The sequence below is a fragment of the Lynx canadensis genome, chromosome D2 (genome assembly GCF_007474595.2).
Source record: "Lynx canadensis isolate LIC74 chromosome D2, mLynCan4.pri.v2, whole genome shotgun sequence".
Lineage (NCBI taxonomy): Eukaryota > Metazoa > Chordata > Mammalia > Carnivora > Felidae > Lynx > Lynx canadensis.
Window position 1 is genome coordinate 28,565,766 of NC_044313.2, and position 27,570 is coordinate 28,593,335.

At 47.1% G+C, this 27,570-nt stretch overlaps 1 protein-coding gene across 1 annotated transcript; it reads right to left on the reverse strand.

Annotated features, from left to right (window-relative positions):
* Nucleotides 1-11,550: 11,550 nt before the first annotated feature.
* Nucleotides 11,551-27,307, reverse strand: SCD (stearoyl-CoA desaturase). The gene is made up of 6 exons (XM_030334642.1): nt 26,894-27,307; nt 26,103-26,385; nt 21,995-22,125; nt 20,337-20,542; nt 18,632-18,864; nt 11,551-15,641 (listed from the first exon to the last, which is right to left on the reverse strand). The coding sequence occupies exons 1-6, from the start codon at nt 26,918-26,920 to the stop codon at nt 15,442-15,444; spliced, it is 1,080 nt and encodes a 359-aa protein (XP_030190502.1). The 5' UTR covers nt 26,921-27,307; the 3' UTR covers nt 11,551-15,441.
* Between the last annotated feature and the right edge of the window lie 263 nt (nt 27,308-27,570).

Below are 27,570 nucleotides of genomic sequence, written 5' to 3' on the forward strand. Positions count from 1 at the left end.
GTGAAATCATGACCTGAGCCGAAATCAGGAGTCACCACGCTTAACCAACCGAGCCACCCAGGCACCCCCCAACCGCTGTTCTTTGATACGCAGCAGAAGTGTTTGATGTGTACTTTCTGTCTTGTGACACAGAATTTTTATTTTATTTATTTTTTTTTTAATTTTTTTTTTTTCAACGTTTATTTATTTTTGGGACAGAGAGAGAGAGAGCATGAACGGGGGAGGGGCAGAGAGAGAGGGAGACACAGAATCAGAAACAGGCTCCAGGCTCTGAGCCATCAGCCCAGAGCCTGACGCGGGGCTCGAACTCACGGACCGCGAGATCGTGACCTGGCTGAAGTCGGACGTTTAACCGACTGCGCCACCCAGGCGCCCCGACACAGAATTTTTAAAAGACATGTTCTCAATGGTCAAGATTTAATACAAGTAACAATTTTTACTCTTTTGTCGAAAACGCTTTTTTTAAAAGTAGGCTTCACACCCAATGCGGAGTACAATGCTGAGCCCGAACCCACGGCCCCAAGATCAAGACCTGATCTGAGATCAAGAGTCAGATGCTCAACCGACTTGAGCCACCCAGGTGCCTCTTAAAACACTTTTAAATGAAACTTAACTCCCCCCAAGTGCATGGCAGTGGGGAAAGCAATGACCATTAGTAGGATGTGGAGCTACTGCCTTTATTCCTATCAAGGTGCAAAGAGTTTACCCACCATTGGGTACAAATGTCAACATGATGGTGACAAAAGGCAAATGAAGTCTTAATATTATCATTTTGGTCTCACAGATCCCACTGCAAGTTTCTCGGGGGATCTTCAGAGATCCATGGATCACATGTTGAGAACCTCTGTGTCAAATGCTTCTCCCGCTTATACATATAGTAAGTAGTGAAACCGATACGTGAAACTAGGACCCATGGACTCCTCATCTGAGAGTGTCTCCATTATTAGAATGTCGAAGTGAGTGACACCAATATGAAGTATAATGTGAACTCATATAATAAATACAGTTGAGGGGCGCCTGGGTGGCGCAGTCGGTTAAGCGTCCGACTTCAGCCAGGTCACGATCTCGCGGTCCGTGAGTTCGAGCCCCGCGTCAGGCTCTGGGCTGATGGCTCAGAGCCTGGAGACTGTTTCCGATTCTGTATCTCCCTCTCTCTGCCCCTCCCCCGTTCATGCTCTGTCTCTCTCTGTCCCAAAAATAAATAAAAAACCTTGAAAAAAAAATTAAAAAAAAAAAATACAGTTGATCAAATACAGTGGTGATCAAATACAGTGGTGATCAAATACAGTTGGCCATTGAAAAATATGGCTTTGAACTGTCCAGGTGCACTTATATGCAGTTTTTTTTTTAAATACATAAATACAGTACAGAACTAGAAATATATTTTCTCTTCCTTGTGATTTTCCCAGTAACGTTTTCTTTTTCCTAGCTTACCTGATTATAAGAATACAGTATGGAATACATATAACATACAAAATATGTGTGAATCAACGTTTATGTTATCATTAAGGCTTCTGATCAACAGTAGTCTATAATTAGTTAACTTTTGGGGGAGTCAAAAGTTATAGCAGATTTTCTAGTGCATGGGGCTGGATGCCCCTAACCCCTACATTGTTCAAGGGTCAACTTTAATTAAACTGCTACCAGAGATCTAGTTAAAAACGCAATTAGTAGTTATCAGCCAGATATGGTCACTTTAAACTCATCTAGTCCAGGTCATAAAGGTAGCTTAAATAGAGGTGCTTAAGATCATGAAGAGAAGGGATATGGCTAAGCAGTTAAAAAGAGACAAGGTTGACATCCATTCCACAGACTAAAAATAACAAAATTTAACTCCTATCATCTTTGGAAAGGGCTTTCATGTACTTGAAATCATAGAGTCAAAAACTAGGTGGAACCTAAGAGGTCATCCATACAGGAACCTCCTCACAGCATCTCCCTCTGACAGGGCAAACAAATCCGGTGAGGGGTGGCTTCCTTCTCCTTAGACCTCATAACCGTTCAAGTTACTTTTACTTAAAATTGGCCCCACCCCCTGGCCCCCACAAACCACACTCTCATTCCCACATAGTTTCACTCCTTTATCCCACCCTCCAGAACAATAAGCAATAGGTCTGTTTCCTCTTTTGCGACATATTTTAAGTTAGGTACCAAGTCCCTTCTATACAAAGTACCCTCTTCCATTTTTTCAGTCTGAAAGTACTCCTAAAAGCACTCAGTTTCTTCCACTTTCTTTTTCGTCTGGACCCATGCCAGAGTGTGTATTTGTTGATGGAGGGTTTTTGTTTTGGAGGGCCTAGTGTGGTCTCATCCTTCTAGGCCTTGTTTCCAATATCTCCTCCTCCATGCAATGGTCCTGGGTTACCCTGCTCTTCTCTCCTAACTGAGCCTTTCTGGTATTCCAGGCACTGTGCCATTTAATTCTCAGAGCAACCCCATGAACGGTACCATCAATGGTTCCCACTCCCACCCCTCCTTTTTAAGGCATTACAGTTTGAGAATTTTCGTAATTGTGCACAGCTGTGTAACTACCGCCCGGGTCAAGATCCAGAACAGCCCCATCACCCTAAAAGTGCCCTCATGCCCTTTAGTAGTCACATATGTATTTTTTTTTAATTTTTTAAAATGTTTATTTATTTTTGAGAGAGAGAGAGAGAGACAAAGAGCATGAGCAGAGGAGGGGCAGAGAGAGAGGGAGACACAGAATTCGAAGCAGGCTCCAGGCTCTGAGCTGTCAGCACAGAGCCTGACATGGGGCTCAAACTCAAGAACCATGTGATCATGACCTAGGCCAAAGTTGGATGCTTAACCGACTGAGCCACCCAGGCTCCCCCACATATGTACTTTTCTAATGGGATAATTTTGTATGTACTATTTGTTAATTTGAATGTTTCTCTTAACAAGATGTATTAAACATATTCTGACGGCAATTCATATAGTTTTAAAATGTAATTTTAATGTCTGCATCATAGTCCAATAAATTGTTTCATAATTTATTTAACCAATGTCCTTTTGTCAGATACCTAGTTTTTACAATGTCCTACTCCCTCTTCCTGGAATTATTTCTTTCATAGCTGATATTCCTTAGTCTGTTTTGCTAACTCTGTGTCCTCTTTCTACCTGTTAAGTGTTGGTGCTTCCCAAGATTCTGTCGTTGAATCTTCGTACCTGTAATCCCTTCCTAGGTGATCAATTTCCTTTCTAGTTTCACCATACACTCTTTGGATCTCCTCTTTTTTTCTGAACTCCAAGACCCTTCTTCCCTACTGTCTGCTGGGTATTATTTTCAGGTGGATATTCTTCTCGTAACTCAAGCTATACACGTCAAAAATTGAACTCCTATTCCCTTTCCCAAATCTGCTTCTTTCTCTCCCTTTCTCCCCCTCTGCCCTCTGTCTGAGTGGAGGTGCTAACCTTTGCAGTCACTGAGGAGAAGAACCTGAAAGTCATCTTTGACTCTCTCTTATCTCACATTTCCAATCAATTAAATGCTATTGATGCAACTCCAAAATGCTTCTCAGCTTGTGCCCTTCCTATCCATTTCCACTAGGACTATCCTGGTTTTTAGGTTCCGTGACCTGCTAACTAATCCTCCAGCCCCTAATCTGATCCTCCTTTGATCTGCTCTTTATGGTTACCACCAGTTAACTTTCTGAAACATGGAGATTATTTTCCTCTCCCGCCTGAAAACACCTGATGGCTGCCTATCGCTTGCTTACAGAAGCAAGCCTAAACTTTCCAGGCCGGATATCAAGCCCTCCTTTCCATGGTTCCTTCCCACTCTCCCACCCCTCCTTTATGCTCGGGTTACATCACCCCTGAGCTGTTCCGGAACACGCGCTTCTGCTCTACTCTACCGGGTAACTACCCAATATTTAGTCTGTTTTGCTGTTTCTTTGCTCCCTGCCGCCTCGTACGCGACAGGTGTTTGCACTATTGCAAATGAGATCAAAACGAGCTCTGCCCACAGACCTTTCCGGGTTAGCAAAGGCTCACATCACCTCAAAGGCAAGCCCTAGATTAAGAGCCCATCAGGACAGCCCTGAGGTAGGGAGGGGCTGGCAGGGAGGAAGGGGAAAATCTCTCTTTACATCTCCTCGCAGCCGAGATGCATTGGATCTGTGCTGGTAAGGAACAGTGTTCTCCATCCCTCTGTAAAACTCTCCTCGACTTCTAAAGTGCAAGATGTCTTGCCAACTGAACGGTATTTTCGGTATTTTTTCCCCATTCCTGAGAAGGGCAGACTGAGGTCTACGAGAGCAGGGCTCTGAGTCAGGCTCCCCTCCCTAAAAAAGGAGACAGCCGGCCTGCAATTCAAAGAGAGAGAGGCTGTAAGGATAGCACCTCCTGATTGGAGCAGACGGAGTCAGACAAGCTTGGGGGCTGCTGATTGGCTCCGGCTTGATCAGGCGCTGTTGGGCTGTTGTAAATGTAAATAGCTCTGTGACCGGCAGTAACCCCGAGGCGGGGGGGGGGGGGGGGGTGGGGGGGGAGGCTCTTCCTCTCTCCATTCATGTCTGCTACCAACCAGGCCCAGACAGGCAGGCTCTTTAGTAGAGGGGGCTGGGCAGCACAAGCCTAGGGGCTGTGTCTTCGGAGATCTTAAGCTAGAGCTAAGAGTTAAGACCAGCCCGCGGGTCTGATCCAGGGCTGACAGCTTCCACACAGAGATGCTTCTTTTCCGCACTCAGCTTTGACTGTTTAAGAGGGTTTAATGGAATGTTCCGTGCGAGGCCAAAGGTGTTGGAGGGCGCTGAAGGGTGGTTTTATGGGGGTAGCCTAAATGGCTGTAGTGGGTGTGCCTCAGGGAGATGGGAGCCTGTCCTTGCCTGTTTCTGTTCACAGTCCTATTTGTGGAAAAGGCAAGAGTGGGGGCACAGCTTCAGGCCAGAGAAGTTCCTGATGCTCAGTGTTCCTGGATGATAGCCTTTCCACTGGAAGTGCAGTTTTTCTCCCACCATCTCTCTACTCCAGGGGGAAAGCGAAGTCTGTGGGGACTGGCTTTCTGGGAAGTAGGGAAGAGGAAAGGAACAGACGGGCACATGGTAAGAATAAAGGGCGACCTTCACACATTGCTGATGGAAATGTCAAATGCTGCAGCCACTGTGGGAGACAGTGTGGTGCTTCCACAAAAAGTTAAACACAGAATTGCCCTGTGGCCCAACAACTCCACTCCTGGGTACATACACAAATGAATGGAAAACAGGTACTCCAGTACTTAATAGCCAAAAGGTGGAAACCACTCTAATGTTCATCAACATATGAAGGGAGAAACCAACTGTGCTGTCTGCACACAATGGAATATTATTTGGCAGTGAAGAGGGATGAGGTCCTCATGCAGGCTACAATGTGCATTGTGCTAAGAGAAGGAAGCCAGACACAGAAGGTCCCGTATTGTAGGATTCCCTTTATGTGAAATATCCTGAATAGGTAAGTTGATAGACACAGAAGGCAGATTGGTGGTTCCAGGGGCTGGGGGGAGGGGAGAAGATGGAGACCGTTTAACAAGTACAAAGCCTTCTTTTGCCGTGGTGAAAAGGTTTTGGAAATAGTTACAGGTGGTGGTTGCACAACATGGTGAATGGGCTAAATACCACTGAATTGTTCCATTTATAACTCATTGTACGGTCTGATCCCTGGAGGGTCTTGTTTTTGTTTTTGTTTTTAATGTGTGTTTATTTTTGAGAGAGAGACGGAGCACAAGCTGGGGAGGGGCAGAGAGAGCAGCAGACATAGAATCTGAAGCAGGCTCCAGGCTCCGATCTGTCAGCACAGAGTCCGACTGGGTGGGAGGCTCCAACTCACGAACCCTGAGATCATGACCTGAACTGAAGTCAGATGCTCAACCGAACGAGCCACCCAGGCGCCCCTGAATTGTTACCTTTAAAATGGTTAATTTTATGGCCTGTGAATTTTACTTCAATTTAAAAACATATACAGCACAAAACCGACAAACAGAAAGACTACAGGGTGAATGCTTACTGCGGTCTGGAGGTCTGGAGTGCTCTAAGAAAGGAATAGGACTATTAATGAGCAATTTGGCGCCCTCCCCCACCTTTCACTTTCACTTTCCTCTCATTGCTCATTTCCTCCGGTTTGTCACACAGTTTTTTATTTATTTTTTTTTTTCAACGTTTATTTATTTTTGGGACAGAGAGAGACAGAGCATGAACGGGGGAGGGGCAGGGAGAGAGGGAGACACAGAATCGGAAACAGGCTCCAGGCTCTGAGCCATCAGCCCAGAGCCCGACGCGGGGCTCGAACTCACGGACCGCGAGATCGTGACCTGGCTGAAGTCGGACGCTTACCCGACTGCGCCACCCAGGCGCCCCTGTCACACAGTTTTTTAAAGCTTGACACGGTCCTGGCTACTCTCTGCTCCTGTGGGAAATGGCCGGGAGGGAGAGGGCCCCTTTGGGCCCTCTGAGACCGTCCCCGCCTGGCCAGAGAACCACCGTGAGTCAGCACAGCAGACACTTGGCCTTTGTGAGCCATCTGTGGCTTGGGTGTAGCAGGCAGGGGAGGGCCAGGCCCCCTCCCGAAAAGGGGAGGGCTCTGCCTCCAGCAACCCCAGTATAGCATCTCAGTTCCCTGGAGCCTGCAATTAAGGCCTGTGGTATTTGCCCCCGAAGTTGGTGAACAAGAATCAGCACTTTGCCTGCCGGCCTGCGGAACACAAAGTTAACTACGGGTCACAATACAGCTCAGGCTCCCTGTGACATAGCAACGGTTCGTGGCAGAGGCAGAATTTAAAACAAGACATGTAACCTTTCGATAATTTTATCAACCAGATATTCTCAAAGAAGAAGATGCCCTTGAGGATCTCAAAACCTGACAGGAGGGGGGAGTATGGTTTGGAAACGCGTAGATGCAATGTCACATATGTGTCCAACGTTTGGGAGAGCTTCACTCAGGTGTAGTTGAAATGGGTCATGAGGTGGAGTGAGATTCTTCTGGAACAGAAGACCCATCTGCAGTTTGACTTTGCATCAGTTAAGCTCCCTGCCATTCTAACTAGGCTTTGCCTCTGAGTATAACTGAATATCACGGGGCATATACGTGAATATATGCGATTGATGCACATGGGCTTTGGTGTATCATCTACTCCACACCCAATATAGAGTAGTTAATGACCTCCAGTTCTGGAGCTGGATCACAGAACCATTAATCACTCTCTTACAGCTCAACTTCTCTCCAAGTGATTCCAATGACCTTGTCAGTAAAATCGGGGCAGTGATAGCACAGGGCGATGATGCATTATCAAGCCCTCGGTACGACGCCTGGTTGTGTGGTAAGTGTTGTTGTTTCTATCATTGTGTGCATAGGTCTAGTGGACTCAGAGCTTACGTTTCCCGCATCAAAATGTTGTTAGATGTGTACTTATGCACTGGCCTCAACCCCTTTACCGAATGTGGAACGTGGTGCATGGCATATGGATTTTTCCAAGGGCTTTGGTTTAGCAAGAATATCATCCTAGTCTGCTTAGTTTATAGCAGCTGCCTTTTCTCATGTGACTGGTGTCCTGTCTCCCTGTAGTTTGAGAACAGAGATCATATCATTCTATAATTAAGAAAATGTAGAGTGTTTCTTTTCGTTACACTTGAGTTTGAATCTCAGCTTTTTGCAACTAATGGTAAAAACATTAAAACACAATTTTTTCTTGGACTTTTTTATTGAGATATAATTCATCTACCATAAAAACTGCGCTTTAAAGTGCATGATTCAGTGGTTCCCTGCATATTCACAGAGTTGTGCAACCACCACGACAATCTAACTCTAGATCATTTCATCATCCCCCTCCCTCCAAAAAAGAAAAAAAAAACCCATGCCTACTAGCAGTCACCTGAATTTCCTACCCCAGCCTCTGGCAACCACCAGTCTGTTTTTGTCTCTGGAGTTGCCCGTGCTGCGTTTCACACAGATGGGATTGTATGGGGCATGGTCTTTTGTGTCCGGCTACTTTTCCTCAGACTAATGTTTTCAGAGTTTATCCGTGTTGCAGAGGCATTGGTAATTCTTTTTGGGGGGCTGAACACTATCTCATCATATGGCCGTACCACCTTGTGCTTATTCATCTCTCGGACATTTGAGTTGTTTCTATCTTTTGGCGATTGTGTAGTATGTAATGCTGATATGAACTTTCAAGTACAAGCTTTTGTGTGGACATATGTTTGCAATACTCGTGGGTACAGACGCCTAAGCATAAAGTTGCTGGATCATACAGTAGCTATGTTGTAACCTTTTGAGGGACTGCCAAACTGTTTTCCACAGCAGCTGCATAATTTTAGATTTCCCCCTAGCAATAAGTGAAGATTCCAATTTTTCTGTGTCCTCATCAGCACTTGCTATTAACTACTTCATGACAGCCACCCTAGGGAGTGTGAATATATCTTTTTGTGGTTCTGATTGGCATTTCTTGAGAGCTAATACTGAACATCTTTTTGTGCGTTTATTGGTCATCCGTGTATCTCCTTTGCAGAAACGTCTGTTCAAATACTTGGCCTATTTTAAAATTGGGTTGTCTTTTTATTGTTAAGTTGCAAGAGGTTTGTTTGTTTGTTTTTAAGTAAGCTCCACACCCAACGTGGAACTCAGACCCACAACCCCAAGATCAAGAGGTACATGCTCCACTGACTGAGCCAGCCAGGCGCTTCAAAGCACAGATTATATATATATATATATATATATATATATATATATATATATATGTATTTATCTATTTAAAAAAATTTTTTTGAGACAAAGAGAAACAGAGCATGAACAGGGGAGGGTCAGTGAGAGAGGGAGACACAGAATCTGAAGCAGGCTCCAGGCTCCGAGCTGTGGGTACAGAGCCCGATGCGGGGCTCGAACTCACCGACTGTGAGATCATGACCTGAGCCAAAGTCGGAAGCTCAACCGACTGAGCCACCCAGGCGCCCCCAAAGCACAGATTTTTAAATTTTGATGAAGTCCAATTTAGTTTTTTATTGTTATTTAGGCTTTTGGTATCATATCTAAGAAACCATTGCCTAATTCAAGGTTATAGAGATTTACACTTTTGTTTTCTCTTAAGAGTTTTATAGTTTTAGCTGATCCATTTTGAATTAATATTTATACATGATGTGAGGTAGTAGGTCAACCACATTCTTTTGCATGTAGATAGCCAGCTGTCCCAACACCATTTGTTGAAAAAAATATTCTTTCTCATTGAATTGTCTAAGCATCTTTGTCAAAAGTCAGTTGACTATAAATATATGGGTTTATTTCTATACTCTCAATTCTATTCTATTGATGTCCTTATGCTGGCACTAACACTGTCTTATCTGGACTATTCTGGGTCCCTTGAATTTCCATATGAATTTTAGGATAAGCTTGTCAATTTCTGTTTAAAAAGGCAATTGGAATTTTGATAAGAATTGCATTGACTCTGTAGATAAAATTGACTCTGTAGATAAATTACTAACTTACATCTTCCATTTCATGAACATGAGAGATTTCTCACCATTTATTTAGGTCTTCTTTAATTTCTTTCTTTCTTACGTCTTTCTTTCTTTCTTTCCTTTCTTTCTTTCCAGATTTTGTTTTTAAGTAATCTCTGCACCCAACGTGAGGCTCAAACTCACAACCCCGAGATCAAGAGTCACATGCTCTACAGGCTGAGCCAGTTGGGCTTCCTTTCTTTAATTTCTCTCAATAACATTTTGTAGTTAACACTGTACCATTCTTATGTGTGTGCTTCGTTAGATTTATTTCTATTTATCTTATTCTTTTTGATGCTGTTATAAGTGGAATTCTTTTCTTGTGTATTATTCTTTGCTAGTTTATAGAAATACAATTGATTTTTGTGTATCAATCTAGTATTCCGCAACCTTGCTGCATTTGTTTTTTAGTTCTAATAGTTTTTTTTCTGTGTGGATTCTTTAGGACTTCTTTTATATACAAAATCAAAATCCTGTCATTTCCATACAGAGATGGATTTCCTTCTTCCTTTCCAATCTGGATGCTTTTCTTTCTTTCTGTGCCCCGGTGAATACTTTTAGGGACTGTCTTGGTTCTTCCTCTAGAGAAGAGAGAGAAAATTCTTGTTCATTGGACACCAGGAGCCTTATTTCCATGTTCTTCTCCATTATTATTTTATCCTTCGTCCCATGGTTAAATCTGGGTTATTAACTAGAGCCTTAACCTCTTAACATGTCAAGAAGAGTTCATTACCTTGCCCCCTAGGAGCTCATTGTTTACAACTCACCCTTACAGTTAAGTTCATTACTTATTCCTTTTCTCTCTCAATCTTGAATTCAGTTCTCTCAACTGAACATATTGATCAAGTTCCAAGAGCTCTCTCCTTTCTTTCCTTTCTTCCTTCTTGGAACTTTCGCACATAGGAATCAGAAAACTGCCACAGGGTGAAATAGCAAATACACAAAATACAGATTGCCTGGAGGAAGCATAGTAGCTCGTTCAATTAGGACAACCAGGTAGAAGAGAGGAGGAAAGGAAAAGAAGGTAGCAGAGCTTACTGAGGATAAATTTTTTTAATTGGACGCCAGTTAATGGGAAACAAAGCCAATACTTAGAAGGAACAGAACAATTATAGAACCGAAATAATAGTCCAGCCTAAACATTTTAAAGGGAAAGGGGTGGAAAGCCAGATATGGTGAAGAAAATGCCACTATCCACTTAAGTTATTAAGGTCTGACAAGGTCTCAGTGAATATAGACTTGATTTTGCCTGCTCAGAATTACTCTGAGAGAATCTTGCTTCCCATCCTAAGTAAGGGTAACCCTGTCCTAAGGGCTTGCCATCCTAAGCAACTTACGGTAACAAGCAAGGGGAGCTGGTTCTGGGGAACTCGTAGAAGCCTGGGTGTTGTCAAGGTGGCTCCTATGGGAAGACGGAGCTTCTTCAAACTGCGGGAAAGTCCACATTCTCTTTTCCATGAGGATTCTCAGATAAGTGGTAAAGGCTAAAGGCTTTTCCACCTTAAGATCACAGAGCCCTATTCTGGGAGTTTCCTAACCTTGCCTTGGATTGTTTTTCCTTTCTTCCTGCTGCCGTTAATCAGCATGTTCAGGAAGCCACTTAATTCCTGGGAGGGCCACATTTCTTCACCTTTCTTGGAGGAATGACCCAGACTGCCCGGCCTAGGTTGCAAGGTGAAAAACAGCTTTCCCAGAGATGCTTCTCCTGTCGTTCTCTTCCTCTCTGAGTATCTCTGTCTTGGGTCCGTGTGACCGTGTGACACGCAAGAGACCTGGCATTTCCCCAGGCCAAAGTGCCAGCTGGTGTAAATGTGTTTGACTTAATGGCAACAGACTCCTGGTTTCCTGCTGCCAAGGCCGAGTTTAACCTAAAGTTACCCTTAGGAAGGGTAGGGCGGGTTACTGGGGTGAGTCAACCAGTGTAGCGTCTACTTCTTTTTTACTTTTAAAGGTACAGGGACAGGGTATAGGCAGCGTGGTAAACAATCAATTAAAACTACCCAAGCAATAAGTGTACGGGTCAGCAGATCTAAACTAAAGTCCCAGGAAACTTTGAATCACAGCCAAAAATCACCCAGACACAGTACAATCAGATTCACTTCACTTTTATTATGAACAAACACAATTTCAGATCAGTACAACTAAGCTTCAGAGTTGATATTAATAGAAATTATTCCAAAATTATTCTTAGGTCACAAATAACTACTATCCCACATAAAAAGGGGGAAATCCCACCCAATCAAGGAAAAGGTATCCTGTGTATTGTTTCCATGGCAATGAGTTTATGCATTCTCAAATGTTGTCTGGCTAGTTATCCACCACTTATCCAATGGATTTACTCAATCTCCCAGAGAGAACCATATCGATTAATGATAGCATCCAGGACCCACGGTTCATGGTGGACACAAGTTCATGGTGGATACTGCTACTATAAAAATACTCAGGACTTAAAAGAATTCCTCTGCTGAAGGATCCCAAAATGCTTTAAAAAAAGCATTAGTCACACCTCAAAACTGCCCTTTGAGGTAGGTCAGTATTATTATCCCATTTTAACAGAAGGAAAACTGAGGCACATTATAGTTAAGTGACTTGCCTAGGGTCACGTAGCAAGTCAGTGGCACAGTGGTAGGAGAGGCCCTGGCCTTAGCCACCCGCGAAACATTGACATCTTGTTTTCTTTAACCTTTCACGCTGACCCATTTGAGCTAGACTTACAGAGAATACACTCAGGATACTAGCAAACCAAGGAGGAAAAGTTTCCATTTTAAATGCTACAACCATCTTTTCATCTAAAAAAAAAAAAAATTATAAATCAAATACATTCAAATTACTTCCACCCTCCATCAAATGTGGGCACTTAATAAAAATAGCCCTAAGAAAAGATTCCAAAATAAAGCCCAGAAGGGAATCCTGCAAACAACTATACTGATAATTCTCCAGCCAGGCCCCCTTTTCTACCAGCCACTTTTGCAGGCTCTCAGGTGCAAAGGAACTCCACAGAGGAAGTGAGAGCAGGGCTCATATGCAACACTGATTAGAAAAGATGTAAGGCACCCAAATAAGTTGTCAGCACACCCACAAAGCGAGGACTGTTAGAAATTCAGACTTGAGTTTCTGGGACATTAATGTGTCAATTGAACTCAGCTTTAGAATCTTGAAAAAAGTGTTCCTTACTCAGCAGACACCCTTCTACCTACACATTCTCCTATACACTGGGGCCCTCAGCTTGAGGACCCTGTCCAGCCTTGTGTAGGTCATGCTATGGATCAGATCCCTGCGACATAATTAGAATAGAAAGATAAACTTGTTTTTGATCAGAATTTATAAAGCAGGCATCTGATAACCTGTGGAATTAAAACTACCCAAGGGATAAGTACACAGGTCAGCAGATCTAAACTACGGTGATCTTCCAGTAGATTCTTTTCTACTGAGAGGAAGAGCTCAAAAGACAAGGATGCCTTTAGTCCAGGTTAACCCCTGTAGCCTCTGTCTATTTGATGAATACAGGAAGAAAGGCCCTCTTCCCTTCCACTATTAGGGCTCAACAGTGCACAGAACATTTGGTATCGTACATTTCCAATCTTTCACAGAGTGAGTACAGCCAGGCTTTTGCATTGATGACTTAGGTACAGGGACAGAAATAGTCCAAGGTTCTCAAAACACCGATGATTTTTTTCAGACCTCTCCTATACTACTGTTTGCCCTAGGCTGTGTGGTGGGGAATGCTGGTTAGTTTACTGAACAGAGACGCTGTTCAGCCAAGTTCATGGCATCTCAGATCCCAAGTCTCGGCTTTGCAGTACACCCTGGCTCCAGGGAACGGGGCCTCCTTTTGAGTGAGGCACTTTGGAACTTCCCTTTGCTTCTTGTGCTTCCCAGTGAAGACTAGGCTCCCTCCTACTTCTACAAGCATTGCACTGTCCACTGGGAGCAGACTTGGGCTGGGCAGGCTTACTGAGAGAGCAGGGGGCAGCTAGCATGCTCTCTCGTGTTCTGATCCAGACAGAGGAGGATAAAAACAAACCCTTTTTTGCCCTATGGCTGACTCACTGGTACCACATGAGCATTTGGCCTAGCTGTGCCTGAGCCAGGGATGTTTCTGGTAAGGTTTGCCAGCTTTGTCTTGAGTCATCAGTGTGGTAGGGGAGCCCAGAGGTGTAGATGGAGAGACTCTGGAGGCCAAGTGAGAGTGGCAGCTAGCTCAACTTTATAAAGAGAAACAGTGGTTCAGTGACCCTGAGCATTCTGTCTGCAGGAAGGGGAGCTTCCTGGTGAGCAATAGCCATCACTGCCTCTGAGTATCTACAAAAGAGGCTTCCTGCCCAGAGAAAGAAGAAAACAGCAGGGAGGAGATAGAACCTGTAGGAGAAAATGGACAGCTGGGGTAGAGCCAGGAATCAATAACCACAGTAGTTAAGAGATTCCTACCTCGCCTTCCCCCGGCCCAGGCAGTCCTATACTTTAGACTAAAATTTTAACAGAGAAGGAATGGATGAAATGGTTCAACACTGAGGGGAGAAGCCTTCTAGTTTTTATTCATTCCAAGGAGAAACTGGCATTCATGAACGAACCTAACATTTAACTTGTTTGTATAACCACCTTCCAAATTAGGACATCCAGTGACTTACTCAGTAACCTTCTGAATCCCCTGGCAAGGTGTTCTCAGAGCCCTTCCTTTGTAAAGTTATCTCTTAGGAACTGCCAACAGACCTTGCCCCGGAACCTCTCCATCTCCTGTCCAGCAGTGAGAGGAAAGCAGACAACCCACCTCATTTCTCCTCTTTTTCAAGCATCCCTCTTTCAGAGGGAGACACTCCAAGTGAATTACTTTAACATTCCAAGCAAAGGATGGATGGATGTCTATTTTTATGTTGGACCCAACCCCACCTCTTAAAATCCTTCCTTTCGTGGAAGGTGGCTGTGCTCACCACTAGGCCACAAACCTGTTCCTCTTTTGGATGTCTGGAAACGCTTGAGCCACCTTATTACTATGATGGGAGCTGACCAATGTCCCGGAGATGGCAGGGCAGAAAGATGAAAGAATTTTGATGAGTCCGTGATCCGCTAGCTTCACCGATTCTGGACACAAGCAACCTCAAGATTTCTTGTCATATGGAATAAGAAATCTTGTCGTTATTAAAAAAAAAAAAAAAAAAAAATCCTTCCCCAGCAGAGACCACTTTTACTACAAACTAAATGTTTCTTTATCCTCAGACTAAACTACAGTGGGACATTGAGATTTGCTTTTGCGTTGCCAAGCTCTAGGCCCATTCCCCATTCAGAGTCAGGAGAGAGAGGAGGCATGCCATCTGGTGGGGCTCCAAGTCCCCACCAGGCAAGCAACCGTGTGTCCAATCACAGCAGGAGCTTCTTGCCTTGATTCCCACCTCACCCCATCTTTACTTTTCTCAATCATACCATACACGCTAACTCTCTCCCCTGACAATTTACCTGCTTTAGAAGCTTTGTGCCCAATGAAGTTATTTTCCATTCCAACTCGCAAAAGCCTGGGCTGAAGACAATTAACGGGGGGCCTTCCCAGAAGATTTTATCCTAGCTCTAGCGTGAGCCACCCATCCTGAGTCTCAGGACAGCTCAAGGAAAGAGTTATGTGGGGCAAAGCCCACAAGCTCTGGGCTACAGAACGGTTGTCTAGGCTTTGGAAGTTGGACACCCACCAATGAATGACGAGCTGCTTGCCTGGGAGGCGACGAGCGAGGAGAGGAAGGGAAGTGATACGAACAAAGCAAAGAAAATGACGATGGACTAGAAGAGAGGGAAGAGAAGAGCAAAAATAAGAATATCAGCTTAGTGTCGTGAAGGCAGAGTTGTTGGCTTTCAATTTTAAAAGAATACTGTACTGGAGTGGGTTAATGTCATCCTCTTTAGCATCCTGGTAGCATTATTCAGTAGTTAATAAACAGAACATTAAACCTCTGCCCGGCTGGCTTTCGGAAAAGGAACCCGAGGGACCCAAAACTCAGCCACTCTTGTAGCTTCCGTCTCCAGTTCTTTTAACCCTGGCCAGGATGGCGGCCTTGGATACTTTCTTCCGGTCGTAAGCCAGGCCGAGGAAAGCCATGCAGTCGATGAAGAATGTGGTGAAGTTGATGTGCCAGCGGTACTCACTGGCAGAGTAGTCATAGGGAAAGGAGTGGTGGTAGTTGTGGAAGCCCTCCCCTGGAACAGAAGCAATGAGAGTTATGGGGCCACGCTGTGAGCTGCAGTCTTCGTGGTCTCCGCGCGCTGGTTGCCTAGCAGAGGGCCTCAAACCCCTCAGAAACTTGCTGTTGCTGAATGAACCAATGAACCCAGGCTCTTCGCCTCTGAACCCAATTGTTTCCCTCAGAGGCGCTGGGGAGCCCTGATCCCCCAAGCCTTTCTAGGAGCCTTTGTCAGAGAAGGACCGGCAATTTCTCCCAGAGGATAAGCTAACTAGAGAGAAACTGCTATGGCTGGGAATGGATTTCAGATTGGAAGATTCCAGAGCCTCGCTAAATATTGGTCTGAGCCGCTACAGGCTCTTTGTGGACATGTGCATGTGTCAGCGTGGGGTGAGGACAGGGTCGAGAATGAAGGACTTTTGCTGTGCTTCTTACAGAGATGAGCAAAGGACCACACCTTTCGCCACGGCATTAGCGCCACCTCGAAGGGGGGAAGATATTGACAGAATTGGGCAGTAACAGCCCAAAGGCAGAAGAAAAAAGGCCCAGTGCAGGGGCCCGAATTTCCTCAGTCACTACTGGTTTACAATGGACTGTTCCGGCTTCTAGGACTTTGAGCTTTGACCCTGGTGTAGGGTGATGCTGATAAAACAGAATCTCTCTGAGGGAGTAAGAATTAAAATGCTTATGGGGCACCCGGGTGGCTCAGTCGGTTAAGCAACCGACTCTCGGCTTTGGCTCAGGTCAGGATCTCACGGTTGGTGGGATCAGGCCCTGTGTCCGGCTCTGCGTTGACAGTGAGGAGCCTGTGTGGAACTCTCTCTCTCTGTTTCTCTCCTTCTCTCTCCCTCTCTCTCTGCTCCTCCCCTGCTCTCTCTCTCTCTCTCCCTCTCTCAAAATAAATAAATAAACTTAAAAAGAAAAAGACTTAAAATGCTTAGATATTCCCTCTAACCTCTGAGATTCTGAGATGAACAGGTCACTTTGCTGGAAAGAAGAAAAACAAAGCAATTCCGGTTTTAGGAGAATTTCGGGAACAGGTAAAGCTTTGGAAACTCCGCAGAGAGTGAGCCCTCCAACCTCTGGCAGGACTCTTCCTTCCGGATTGTATTCAACAGTAACAATACTGACCCTTAGAAAGCTGGGAAAGACTGGCTAATAAAAGAGCACACTCTGAGCCCTTAGAAGATAAAAGAACCCTAGTAGAGCAGTAATGATATAACAAGCAAGTGAAGGAAGTCCTGCAAAGTAAATGACACCATGCAGGGCAAGTCAAGGTATGTCCTCTCTCTGTGACACCTGATTATCCACAGTGTGAACTGAGTAGGAGGCTGGGCTCGCCACAAGGCCGAACGTACCGACAAGATTACCAATTTCCATAAATGGTTTTGTACCAAGGCTCTGTACAAGCACCAACCAGGCCTCCGGTTATCAGATTTAAAACTAAACCAGATACACACATAGCCAAGAGGCCAAGAAACAGAGGAAGGCCCATGGATGGAACAGGGAGAGGACTCTGCAATTGGGGCAGCAAGACAGAGCCCAAGCAAGGCTCAAGGGAGGAGGGCAGCTTTAGCAGAGAGAAAAAGAGCATGTGACTGTGGGGGAGGTAACTCAAGAAGAAAAAGGTTAGAATGGCAGAAAAATAAGCCCCAGGAGAACAAAGGCCAGAGGTGAAAAGGGAGAAGTGCAACAGGTCGGAGAAACGAATGAGAGCCGAGACAAAGTAAGATACTGGCAGCCACTCTGAAGTCGTGCTCAGCAAGAGGCTGCAGTTGGGGAAGCTCGCCATAGACCCAGCGCCAGGAGAGGACAAGTGTCATTCCAGAAACTTCCATTTCTGTGAAAGTCTCAGACTTGCATCGCCTAGGTGACTGATTTCAAACATGGTTCAGAGTATGAGCGGGCGCACTGGTAGACGGTGCCTGCAAGGCGCGGGAGGCGCATGAAAGTTCCGAAGAGATGGGGAAAAAAAACGCCCTAGTACCGATAGTAAAGATGATGAGGATTGAGAATCTAATGGGAGGTTTTAAAGCGAAAAAGTGAAGGTTAGGCCACAGTGGGCACAAATATGTGGAACGGTGAAGTTGCCTAGATATACCGGATGACCAATAGCACTGGTCATTGGTGAGGAAGAGGTCACGGGGTCTGCTTCAGGAAAATAAATTTCAGGCCTCGGTCAAGGTCTATATTTAGTTGAAAACAGTGACGGGGAAAAAAAGCAGGGGGAGTCAGATGGTTAGAAGCCTGTTGTCTTAGCCTCTGGCTATTAAGACTGGAATGATAGAAATAAATTCATGAATAGTCAGCATTAGATCAGTGAGCAGGTACTTGTGATCAAACTAACCACTTTACTCATGGTTCCCTAAGCCACGTTGTGGGGAAGGTGTGTTCCTAGCACAGAGGAGAAGCAGGAGAGAGAAAGATAAAGGGCAAGAGATAGGACTGATGAGTGGTGGCAAAGGGTCACCAACAATTGCTTTGATGCCCTTCATGTTGGCATCACCAAAGAATAAGGCGTGACACATGCTTCAGATGTGGCCTCCCTGAATACAGCAAGAAGATAAAATAGAAGTTGGTGCAATTAAATTACAAGGACTTAGTCTACATCGTATATAGCACGTTTACATATAACACCCTAGGCTTACTGCCCACCCAAATGATCCTGTTGGCCCGTTTATGCATTCCCTGCCCCAAGCAAGACCTGCAATCCAGCCCAGAGGTGACTGGAAAAAGGAAAACCCAAAGGGGCTCATTATACATAGCGTTTGGGAATGTTCTGGAATGTGAAATCAGGTGCATTGTTGTTTTTTTACCCTTTTCTTCCCACAGAAAATCTGTTGCCTGACTCTGAAAAGTTGTCTAATATATTGACCCTTAGTTTTGCAGTGGGATCCCAGACAGAAAGAAGTCCTAAAACAGGTTACCCTGGTTTTTCTGGCTCCTAGCCTAACACCCTAACCGGCGGACCACTAGAAGGGGTCTTGCTGCGGACTGCTGACTTACCTACAGCTCCCAGGGAAACCAGGATATTCTCTCGGGGGCTAATGGTGGTGTCATAAGGGCGATATCCGTAGAGGTGGGCAGCGCTGTTCACCAGCCAGGTGGCATTGAGCACAATGGCGTAACGCAAGAAAGTGGCAACGCACAAGCTGTGTATAAAAGTTTCACCCCAGAAATACCAGGGCACAAGAGTGGGCAGGATGAAGCACATCAACAGGATGCCGGGTTTGTAGTACCTACATTGAGAGACCATACGCTGAGTCAGAGGGGAGAGGACTCCCAGATCTGCCTGATTTTCCCACTGTCACCGGTGGGGCTCTTTCCTTCTATGGGGTACAACATAGCAGAAGGCAAAGCAAGAGGGAACGGGGTGGGGAAATGTTCTGAGAATGTCTCCGGGGTTAGAAAATGAGGTAATGACAGGTGAACTGACTTTTCTAGGATCACACCAGTAGGAACCGGTGGAGCAAGGATTGGAATGCTTGTCTCCAGCGTCTGCATCCAATGTTCTTTTTGACTGTAGCCTAATATCACCTTGGTAAGACAGGTGAGGTCCCAATTACCAACTTAATAAACTCAGTCCTCCTTCCCAGGCTGTTTTTCCATCCTGCCTTGTAGGCTCCTTTCTCTTTCCCGTCCATGGTTTCTGAGAGTCTGTGCTCTGTGTCTTGCCTCCACGTCCTGCTGGCCACCCCTCTAATCATTCCTCTCCTTCCTGAGCCAGGCACAGAGCGTCCTTGACGCCCGCAGGCTCTCTGGAGGTTCCGTGCCATTCTTCACTCTCTCCAATGTAGGCTACGCCATTGACATTTCTACGGAACTGGTTTCCTGCTTCTCTTCAGTGGCCAGTGTTCTCTACTCTCCTATCATTAGTATTCCCTGCATCAAACTTTGCGTTCCTGCCATGTTAACTGGCTCCCTGTTAACTCCTTACTCGTGGTCCTGCTTCTCAGCTCTCTGACTCAATGGTTTTTTTTTTTTTCGACCATCCCGAGAGTGACCTTTCTAAAGAACACCTCCGGTCATGCCACATTGCTGTTCAAAAAACTTGTAATGGTTTCCCGTTGCCTATTGAATTAAGTCCTACTTTTGCTTTTAAGGCTCTACAAGAATAGCGTCAGCCTCTCTTTCTAGTCTTATTGCCACCACACCCTGTGCTTCAAGCAAAAGGACTTTGTGGCTGGAATGTGCTTTCATGCTTTAGCTCCTTCTCTTCTTTGTGTTTGTACTTTCCCTTCCCACACACACCTGTGAAAATCTCTATCCATCAGGGGATTCCAAAGCCATCTTCTGCATTAACCCTTCCCCCATGCCCCCCACTACACAACCTCCCTCTCCTTTGGGCCCCTCATTGGTAGAGAAAACATCTTGCATGTGTCATGGCTGTCCAGATCTTTGGCTCTCCCTCCACTTCCCAACAGGCTACAAACTCCTTGAAGGCAGGGATTGTGACACAGTCATCGTTGTATCTGTGAATGTCCTAGGCCAATAAGCATTTGTTCAATCTAATTGGTTTAATTAAGAGAGCTCTGAGAGAAAGAACAACAGTCCATGGGCAGGGGCCTGTGGGCCGTTAAGTATGAGGGTTTTAAGTTAAATTCGGAATGTGCAAACTCACTGAATTACTCAGCTTCGGTTTATAAGCCCTAGGGGAAAAAAGGGGGTTCCCCAAACACTAGATGCCCAGCCCCGTTATCCCCTCACTCACCTTCTCTGGAACATCACCAGCTTCTCAGCTTTTAGGTCAGACAAGTCTAGCAAACCACCCTTCTCTTTGACGGCTGGGTGTTTGCGTACGAGCAGCCAACCCACATGAGAGAAGAAAAAGCCACGCCGGGAATTGTGAGGATCAGCATCTGTTTCTGAAAACTTGTGGTGAGCACGGTGATCTCGGGCCCATTCAAACACGTCATTCTGGAGGGACAGAGAAGAGGAACGTAGGCCTGATGAGAAATACCCTCTTAGAGGAATTCCACTGGATAGGCAACTTTAAGAGCCCATGGCTCTCAGCTCCACCTCACAAAATGCCCAGGGGTTGGGGTATCAAAGGGGTCATGGAGTTGCCTCCTCTTGTCCCCCAGCTTGCCCCTGAAGCTTCGGTGGAAGGGCAATTTAAAGTCCCCGGACCACAAACAGGACTAGCTTCTTCTTGAAGGTTATATGGTGGACAGAACGGAGGCAGATCACACAGAGCTCAGAGAGTTTCATTCGAAAAGCACATTGCAATTCTTCAAGCAAGAAAAATGCTGGAAAAGGTCCTCACGGGGCGCCAAACCCCTGGGCATGGAGATCACGAGGGAGGCAGCCTTGCATCCCAGGTCCCGGTCGGTGGATGAAGCTTCAGAGAGCCCCGTTCTGACGCCTTGCCACATAGACGATGGCCAGGCAAAGAAATCACGATCTTGACTCCATTTCCAAATGACCTGTGGGCTCCCCTAGGATTCTTTTCATCCCTTAAAGAATGTGCCAGAATCTCTTCCTTTGCCCCACAAAGACAACATCAGGAACCTTCAGTGCTGTGACAGAGATGATTATACAACTGTGGCAAGTACCTGGGATGCTGCCATGAAGGAGAGGATCAGTTTGCTTTCTTTCCTTTTTCCTCTTGCTCCAAGCTAAGCCCCGCACCACAGGCTATCTTTTGTCCATTGCTTCCACTTAATAACTGGGAGTTCCCTTTCCCCAGTTCCCTGTATTCTATCTCTGCCATGAACTCTTTGCCTCAACAAACTTCACTATTTGACTTAGCCAGACTGGCAGCCCAAGATAGGACCAAAATGTTGGTCTACCTAACTTGTCGGTGACACCATTTCCTCATCTGTAAGACGGGGGTAATCACACCGACCTTCTAAGATCGTTGTGAGGGTTTCATGAGGCAATCCACGTCAAGGGCCTAGAATAGTCAGGCACATAATCAGTGCTACAAAGTATTTGCTCATATACCCGAGAACACAGAGTCCAAGAGTCTATGAAATATCAGCTTCAATCCCATTAAGGTGGAATCCTAAAATATTCGCCTGAAATGGCGAATTTATTGTCCAGTGTCTGCCCAGGAACACAGGGTCAGCTCCTTATGCACTGCGGCCCCTTATGATAAGGCCCCCAACAGCTAAGACTGTGTGACAACAGAGGGACCTTAGGATCGAAACTAATCCCATGATGCTGAGACTATTTCCTATGTAGCTCCTACTCCCTTTTCCAATGTGGACTTAGGGACTGGGCCTGCACTGGAGGTGACCCTAAAGGGGAGAGGAAATTGAGGTGCTGTCCAGGTGTAGCTCCTCTCCAGGCACTGAGCTCCTCCATTCTGTCCCTGGAGCATCAGAAGAGTGGAGGGAAAAGAGCTGAGCAGAGCCAGCTTCTTACCTGGAATGCCATCGTGTTGGCAATGATCAGGAAGAACCGCAGGGGCAGCCGAGCTTTGTAAGTCCGGTGACTCCATAGGCGATGAGCTCCCGCTGTTATGCCCAGGGCGCTGATCACATAGTAGAAGAACCCTGCCGGGAGAAGTCAGTGTGGGTAGTCACTAATCTGGGAAGACATTCACATGACGTTCTCCAGACTGGTCCGTGTGTTCTTTAGGCTTCGGGTGAGGATCTGTTTTACCCTAAACTCCAGGGATGCCTTGGTCTCCCATGCCCCTTCCATTTTACAAACTGAAAACTACCATCACCTCCCATCCTCTGGAACGAGCCAAATCCCAGGCACTTCAGAAAGGCCAGGCAGAGAAGAGGGCTCTTATCACCCAGCCACTTGTCATTCTCCATCATGAAGGACATTATCCCAGATCCCATTTCCTTTGACCTTCAGTTAAACTTGTCCAAAGTTTTAAGGACCACAGACGACTCCTGCAAAGTTTAGGACCTATAAGCAAGGGTAGTATTAAAATGTTTGGCAGCCAGTATGGTCTACGCATTAACCAGTTCAAGGGACCCTGGATTCTAGAGGACACTCACAGGGCTCTGAACCGTGGCTACTTACCAACTAGTATAAAAACATTTCAATATTTTAGCAGGCAGTGGGGCCATATCGGGGGAAAACCCGCGCTGCACATAAGTCATATCTGCACAGTGTCTGAAGCTTTGCCAAGGCTTTGATGCTCTCTGATTCATCGGATACCCTGAATGGGATCTAATATCCTCACTTTGCAGTTACGTGTACTTTGCAGTACGCGGTGAGAGGCTGAGTGGGCTCGAAACCAAGTTGTCTGTCAACAAGCAGTTTGTGTCCCGGCTATACTGTATTCTCCACAGCCCCACGGTTCCTGTGTCCCTCCTTTGCCATGTGCCTCAGTCAGTCCCTGCTCCCTCTGGCAAGGCTAATTCTAGGTAGTGGTGGGATGGCCTCCAAGCTACGGGCGGAATACCCCAACACTGTCCTGCCTCACCTTCCCGGAGGCCTGCAGGATATAACCTCTAGATTATACAGAGATATAATCTCCAACTGGGAAGTGGGTTTCTGCGTATAGCCATCTTCCGCCTTCCTGGAGGCCTGCAGGATATAATCTCTAGATTATACAGAGATATAATCTCGAGCTGAAAAGTGGGTTTCTGGGTATACCCATCTTCCTCTGCTCTAGGAGGCAGGGGCTGAGGCCTTGGTAGAGCGGTGACGGTTGACAATGTTTCATTCCTAGGAAAACTGCTAGAAACAATAGATCCTCAGTGGCCACGGAACTTAGTTGCAGTTGGAGACACTGCACATTGTACACTTGATCTTAGCCAAAAGGCCGAGAAGCGATGGAGACACTGCACATTGTAACAAATTGTCCTGTGTTCTCCTCCAGCCATAGATGCCAGTTTCCTAAATAACCCCCTTCCTCCCCTATCCTATCTTCCTCCACCCTCTCCTGTTCCTCCTACAGGATCTGGAGGAGAGCCATGGGGCCAGAGTCTGTCCCAGTGAAAGCTCTACCCATAGTCTCTCTGAGCTGGGATTGGGGCTTCAGGTGATTTGCTGGCTTTAAGCCATATGGTGAGTTCTTTCCAGATGTATAGTAGCTGCCTCCAACTGCATCTGAAAAAGTGACAGTTGAGCCACAGCCGACCAGTCACCGATGAGGAAGAAAAATGGCTCTGGGCATGAAAGCAAAAGCACTCAGCTTAGAACCAAGGAAGCTGCTAGGGCTTTTGCACGCCACAGAGGACCTGGCAAGTTGACTCAGAAAGCACATAAGATGCTAGTATTAACAGGGGCATTGGGAGAAGAGCCCATACACTCTGGTGCCTTTTTCTATCGGTATCTCTAAAGCCTATCTAATAGAAAGCCTTAAGTCCATTGGAGATTCATTTCTTCATGAATGTCCAACTCGTCGGCCTAAGGAAAGTCTCATAGCTTTGACTCTAAGAAAGATTTGAGAAGTTTTGCCCCTTGGCCGGTATTGCCGAGGTATCTCTTCAGCCCTAAGGGCTCTTCTGAGATGCTCTCAAAATCGCTCGGAACCATGAGAAATACTGGAATCACTACCAGTTGCTAATTTAACACTGTCCTTAGGGAGAAAACAAAAGGAGAAGCCAAGCTCCTAAACTCTGAAGGCGGTCCTCTGACCCTCCCTTCACCCCTCTTGTTCCTTGAGACAGAGAAGTTCTGACTTCCTAGATACAGCCGGTCATCCCATCAGCTAAGCCATCCACCACGTGGCCCGGGGGCGGGTGTGTGTGTGTGTGTGTGTGTGTGTGTGTGTAAATCACCATCCAGTCTCTGTGTGCCATGTTTCTCTGTCCAAAGGTACAGTACACACCCATGCGCAGAGCCCCCAAAAGGTAGCATTGTTCCCCCTGCACCAGCAGCCAAGGGCAAGGAGCAATCAGCAATTGTCTGGCCAAGCTCCGGGCCTCACGAGGCCTACAGGGAGTTCTGAGGTTAGAGGGGGCTAGGTGACAAAACTACCTGTGAAGATCCTCTACTGGGAAGAAGGAGCGGAGAGAAGAATCCATAGTCTCCCTGGGGGATCCTTAAACCTGCTCTTGACCTCTCACACTACAGCTGAAGTCCTGCTGGGTTCTCAGAGGGGTACAGAACACGTCCCCTCCCCTCCCAAGCATAAGGGCCCCTCCTGGTCTGCAGATGAACTGATTTCCTGCACCCGGCCAGCCCCAGGAGTGACACACATGTAACCCAAAGAGCACTACCTTCCTAATCCCAAAAAAGCCCTGTTTGTCCCACTTTGTATCTGGAAAAATTGAGATCCCAAAGAGAGGGGATCTACCCAGTTGCATTTCTCTGTGGCACTGAGAAGATTTCCCAAGACAAAGCTTCAGGGACCGGATCCCACCACCTTTACACCAAGAGGTCCGTGGAGGGGAATCAGCTAAAACTTGGCCTACCAGTCCTTCGACACAACTCTCGGCCAAGAGTGCAGCTGTCGGCAGGCATCCCACACCCAAGACTGCTCTGGAAACCCTAAAGTTGTGTTTTGGAGGGGAGTTCTGGCTCACTACCCTCAGAGAGGGGCAACGGGGAGCCCCTGGGGCACTGGAGCCCTCTGCTCTCCCTTTCCCCTTCCCAGGTCGGGCTTTTGGTGGCAGAGGTGAAAATGCCTGCAAAGCACATGTGTGTATCCAGGGGGCAGGGCCCTGCCATCAGCCCATCCCCGTGGATCCCTGAAAAAGCTGAGCTAAGGGCAGGTTAGGGACAAACCGGAAACCATCTCCCTCACTGCAGCAGCCTCAAGGCTGGGGCTGCTCAGGGTTCTCTTTTCTGGCCTGGCCTGGCTGTCCCTGGCAAGGAGGGACTTCCTGACATCAAGAGAGAGGGGCCAGAGCATGCCAGATGGGCAGTGGACATGAAACATTTCCTCCGTCATATTTCGTTCTCAGAACATTTTCATTTGGTGGCATGTTCAGTTCCCTGCAAACGTCCATGGAGTCGCAGCAACATCTGTGTGACCTGCTTCATACAGGAGCTTTCTTCGTCTATTTAACAAAGAAGCCTGGTCGGGCCAAGGGCCAAGGCAAAATTATTTTGTAGATAACCTCTTCTCTGTTCCTCCCTCTTCTACTAACTCTTTTCCTGAGCGGGTTCTCTTGCTTTCCTAGGACTGTGCTCAGCATATTCCCTCTAAAGCTGCTGGTCTAGTCCCATGTTCCCATGCCTCCCAGGTTGTGGCCTTGATCCTTTTGTGGCCGGCAGGGCTAGGACAGGCAGCCAAGCAAATGACTTGAAACAGAAATGCTCCTTCAGGGAGAGCTGACTCTTTGGCCCAGGTCAACTCATTTCAAAGCCTGCAGCACCCGGTCTCAGGGCTCCCTCCCCAACCCCCATATTAAAGGACCCCCAGCATCGTCACTCACTCCTGCATCCCGATCCCCCTAGGCTCCGTGCTCAGCCCACCATTCTTGAGTCACTAAGAGACATGGCTGGGAAAACCTGGGCCTGGAGGGGCTGTTGCCTCTGCTCTATGCAAGATCCTACCTTATTAGAGGAGTGGGGAGAAGCCAGGGTACTGGGTCAGAAGGACAAGGGAATCTCTTACCCCAGATCCAGGTGTAGACCTTGCAGGTGGGAACCAATATGATCCCATAGAGGGCTCCTAAGTGTAGCAGAGACATAAGGATGATGTTTCTCCAAACATACTGAAGCTTGGGCCTTGGGCCCTCGGGATCTTTGTAGCTTGGGTCGTAGATGTCATCTTTTATTTCAGGGCGGATGTCTTCTTCCAAGTATGGGGAAGGCTTCTCCAACTTGCATCCTCCATTCTGCAGAATCCTGGAGGGAGGCGCTGTGATGGTGGTGGTAGTTGTGTAGGAGCTAGAGATCTGGAGGGGAGAGGAAGCAGAGTCAGGAGGGAGAAGAGGACACGTGCACGTAGCCCTTGCCACTTCACTCTAATCAAGGGGGGGGTGGAGGGGAGGGAGGGTGACGTAGGGACAGACCCTGCGCCCAAAGCCCACGTTAACTGAAGAGTCAGGGGTACCTCTGATGGAAGAGAGGGAAGCCCCCAGGACCTGTGCTGATAGATTGTGGAAGGTGGTGGAACCTCAAGGTGAAGATGCGATAGGAAAAAACACTCGCACCCTTAAGAACACACAAAGGAAAACCCACATGCATATATAGACATCAAAGTACCGGCACGACCAGGTTTTTCTTTAAAGCTTAAGAAACGAAAGTTGGGGAACCAAGTCCTCAAATTACAATCCACATTCCCAACAAACTGAAGGCAGTACAACTCGCAAAAGATGACTATACAGTCCACGGAGATCTCAACGCTCTCGTCCACCCAGCGCCTGCGAACCCGCAGTGTGCGGGCAATTACTTGGAGCTCACCTCCTCTTGCAGCAAGTGGGCCGGCATCTGGGCTCTCTGATGCGGGGTTCACTTTCCCGGGGCTGAGACTGCAGAGCGGAGTTCCGGACAGCCGGAACAGAGGGTAGACTTCGGTTCCCGAGCCCGCGTTTGCGTGGTGACCCGCGGCGCTGCGCCCCGAACCCCTCTCTGCGCGGTGCGCGCCGGATCGGTGTCGGGATCCGATCTGCAGTACGTGGGTCTACCCGGGATGGGAATTTAAAGGCTAGAGCTGGCAGTGGATGTCCCGTATTTCCTCAGACCCCTTTTATTCGCTGCCAAGAAGGGGCAAAGTGCGCGGAGTTGGCTCGCCGTGGGAGACCCGCCTGGGCGGGAGAGGGGAGGAGACAGGGCTGAGGCGTGCTGCGGGATGGAGACGCACAAACAGGATACTGCAGACACACCGCGGCTCCGCCGCTGCAGCCCAGGCCCCTGCCCCTGCCCCCGGGGAAATGCTAATGTGCTTCTGTAGAATCTGGCGCGTCATTGGCCGAAGGGAATTTGGTGCCACCTCGTCCAGCCGTTGCCATTGGCTGGGCGCAATCTGCTGTTCCCTCTGCCGCGAGCTACTCGCTCCCCCTCCCGTCTCTTTCTCCTTCTCGGCTCCTCTTCCCCCGGCCGCTGGCCCGGTGCCCGGCACCCTGCGGGCTCGGAGGCGC

Excerpts from the sequence above, each read along its gene's own strand:
- SCD (XM_030334642.1), bottom strand. The coding sequence starts at position 26,920 with ATGCCGGCCCACTTGCTGCAAGAGGAG. Across the intron at positions 20,543-21,994 it reads CCAACACGATGGCATTCCAG|AATGACGTGTTTGAATGGGC; the intron begins GTAAGAAGCTGG and ends CTGTCCCTCCAG. Across the intron at positions 18,865-20,336 it reads CTGGTGATGTTCCAGAGAAG|GTACTACAAACCCGGCATCC; the intron begins GTGAGTGAGGGG and ends CTCTCAATGTAG.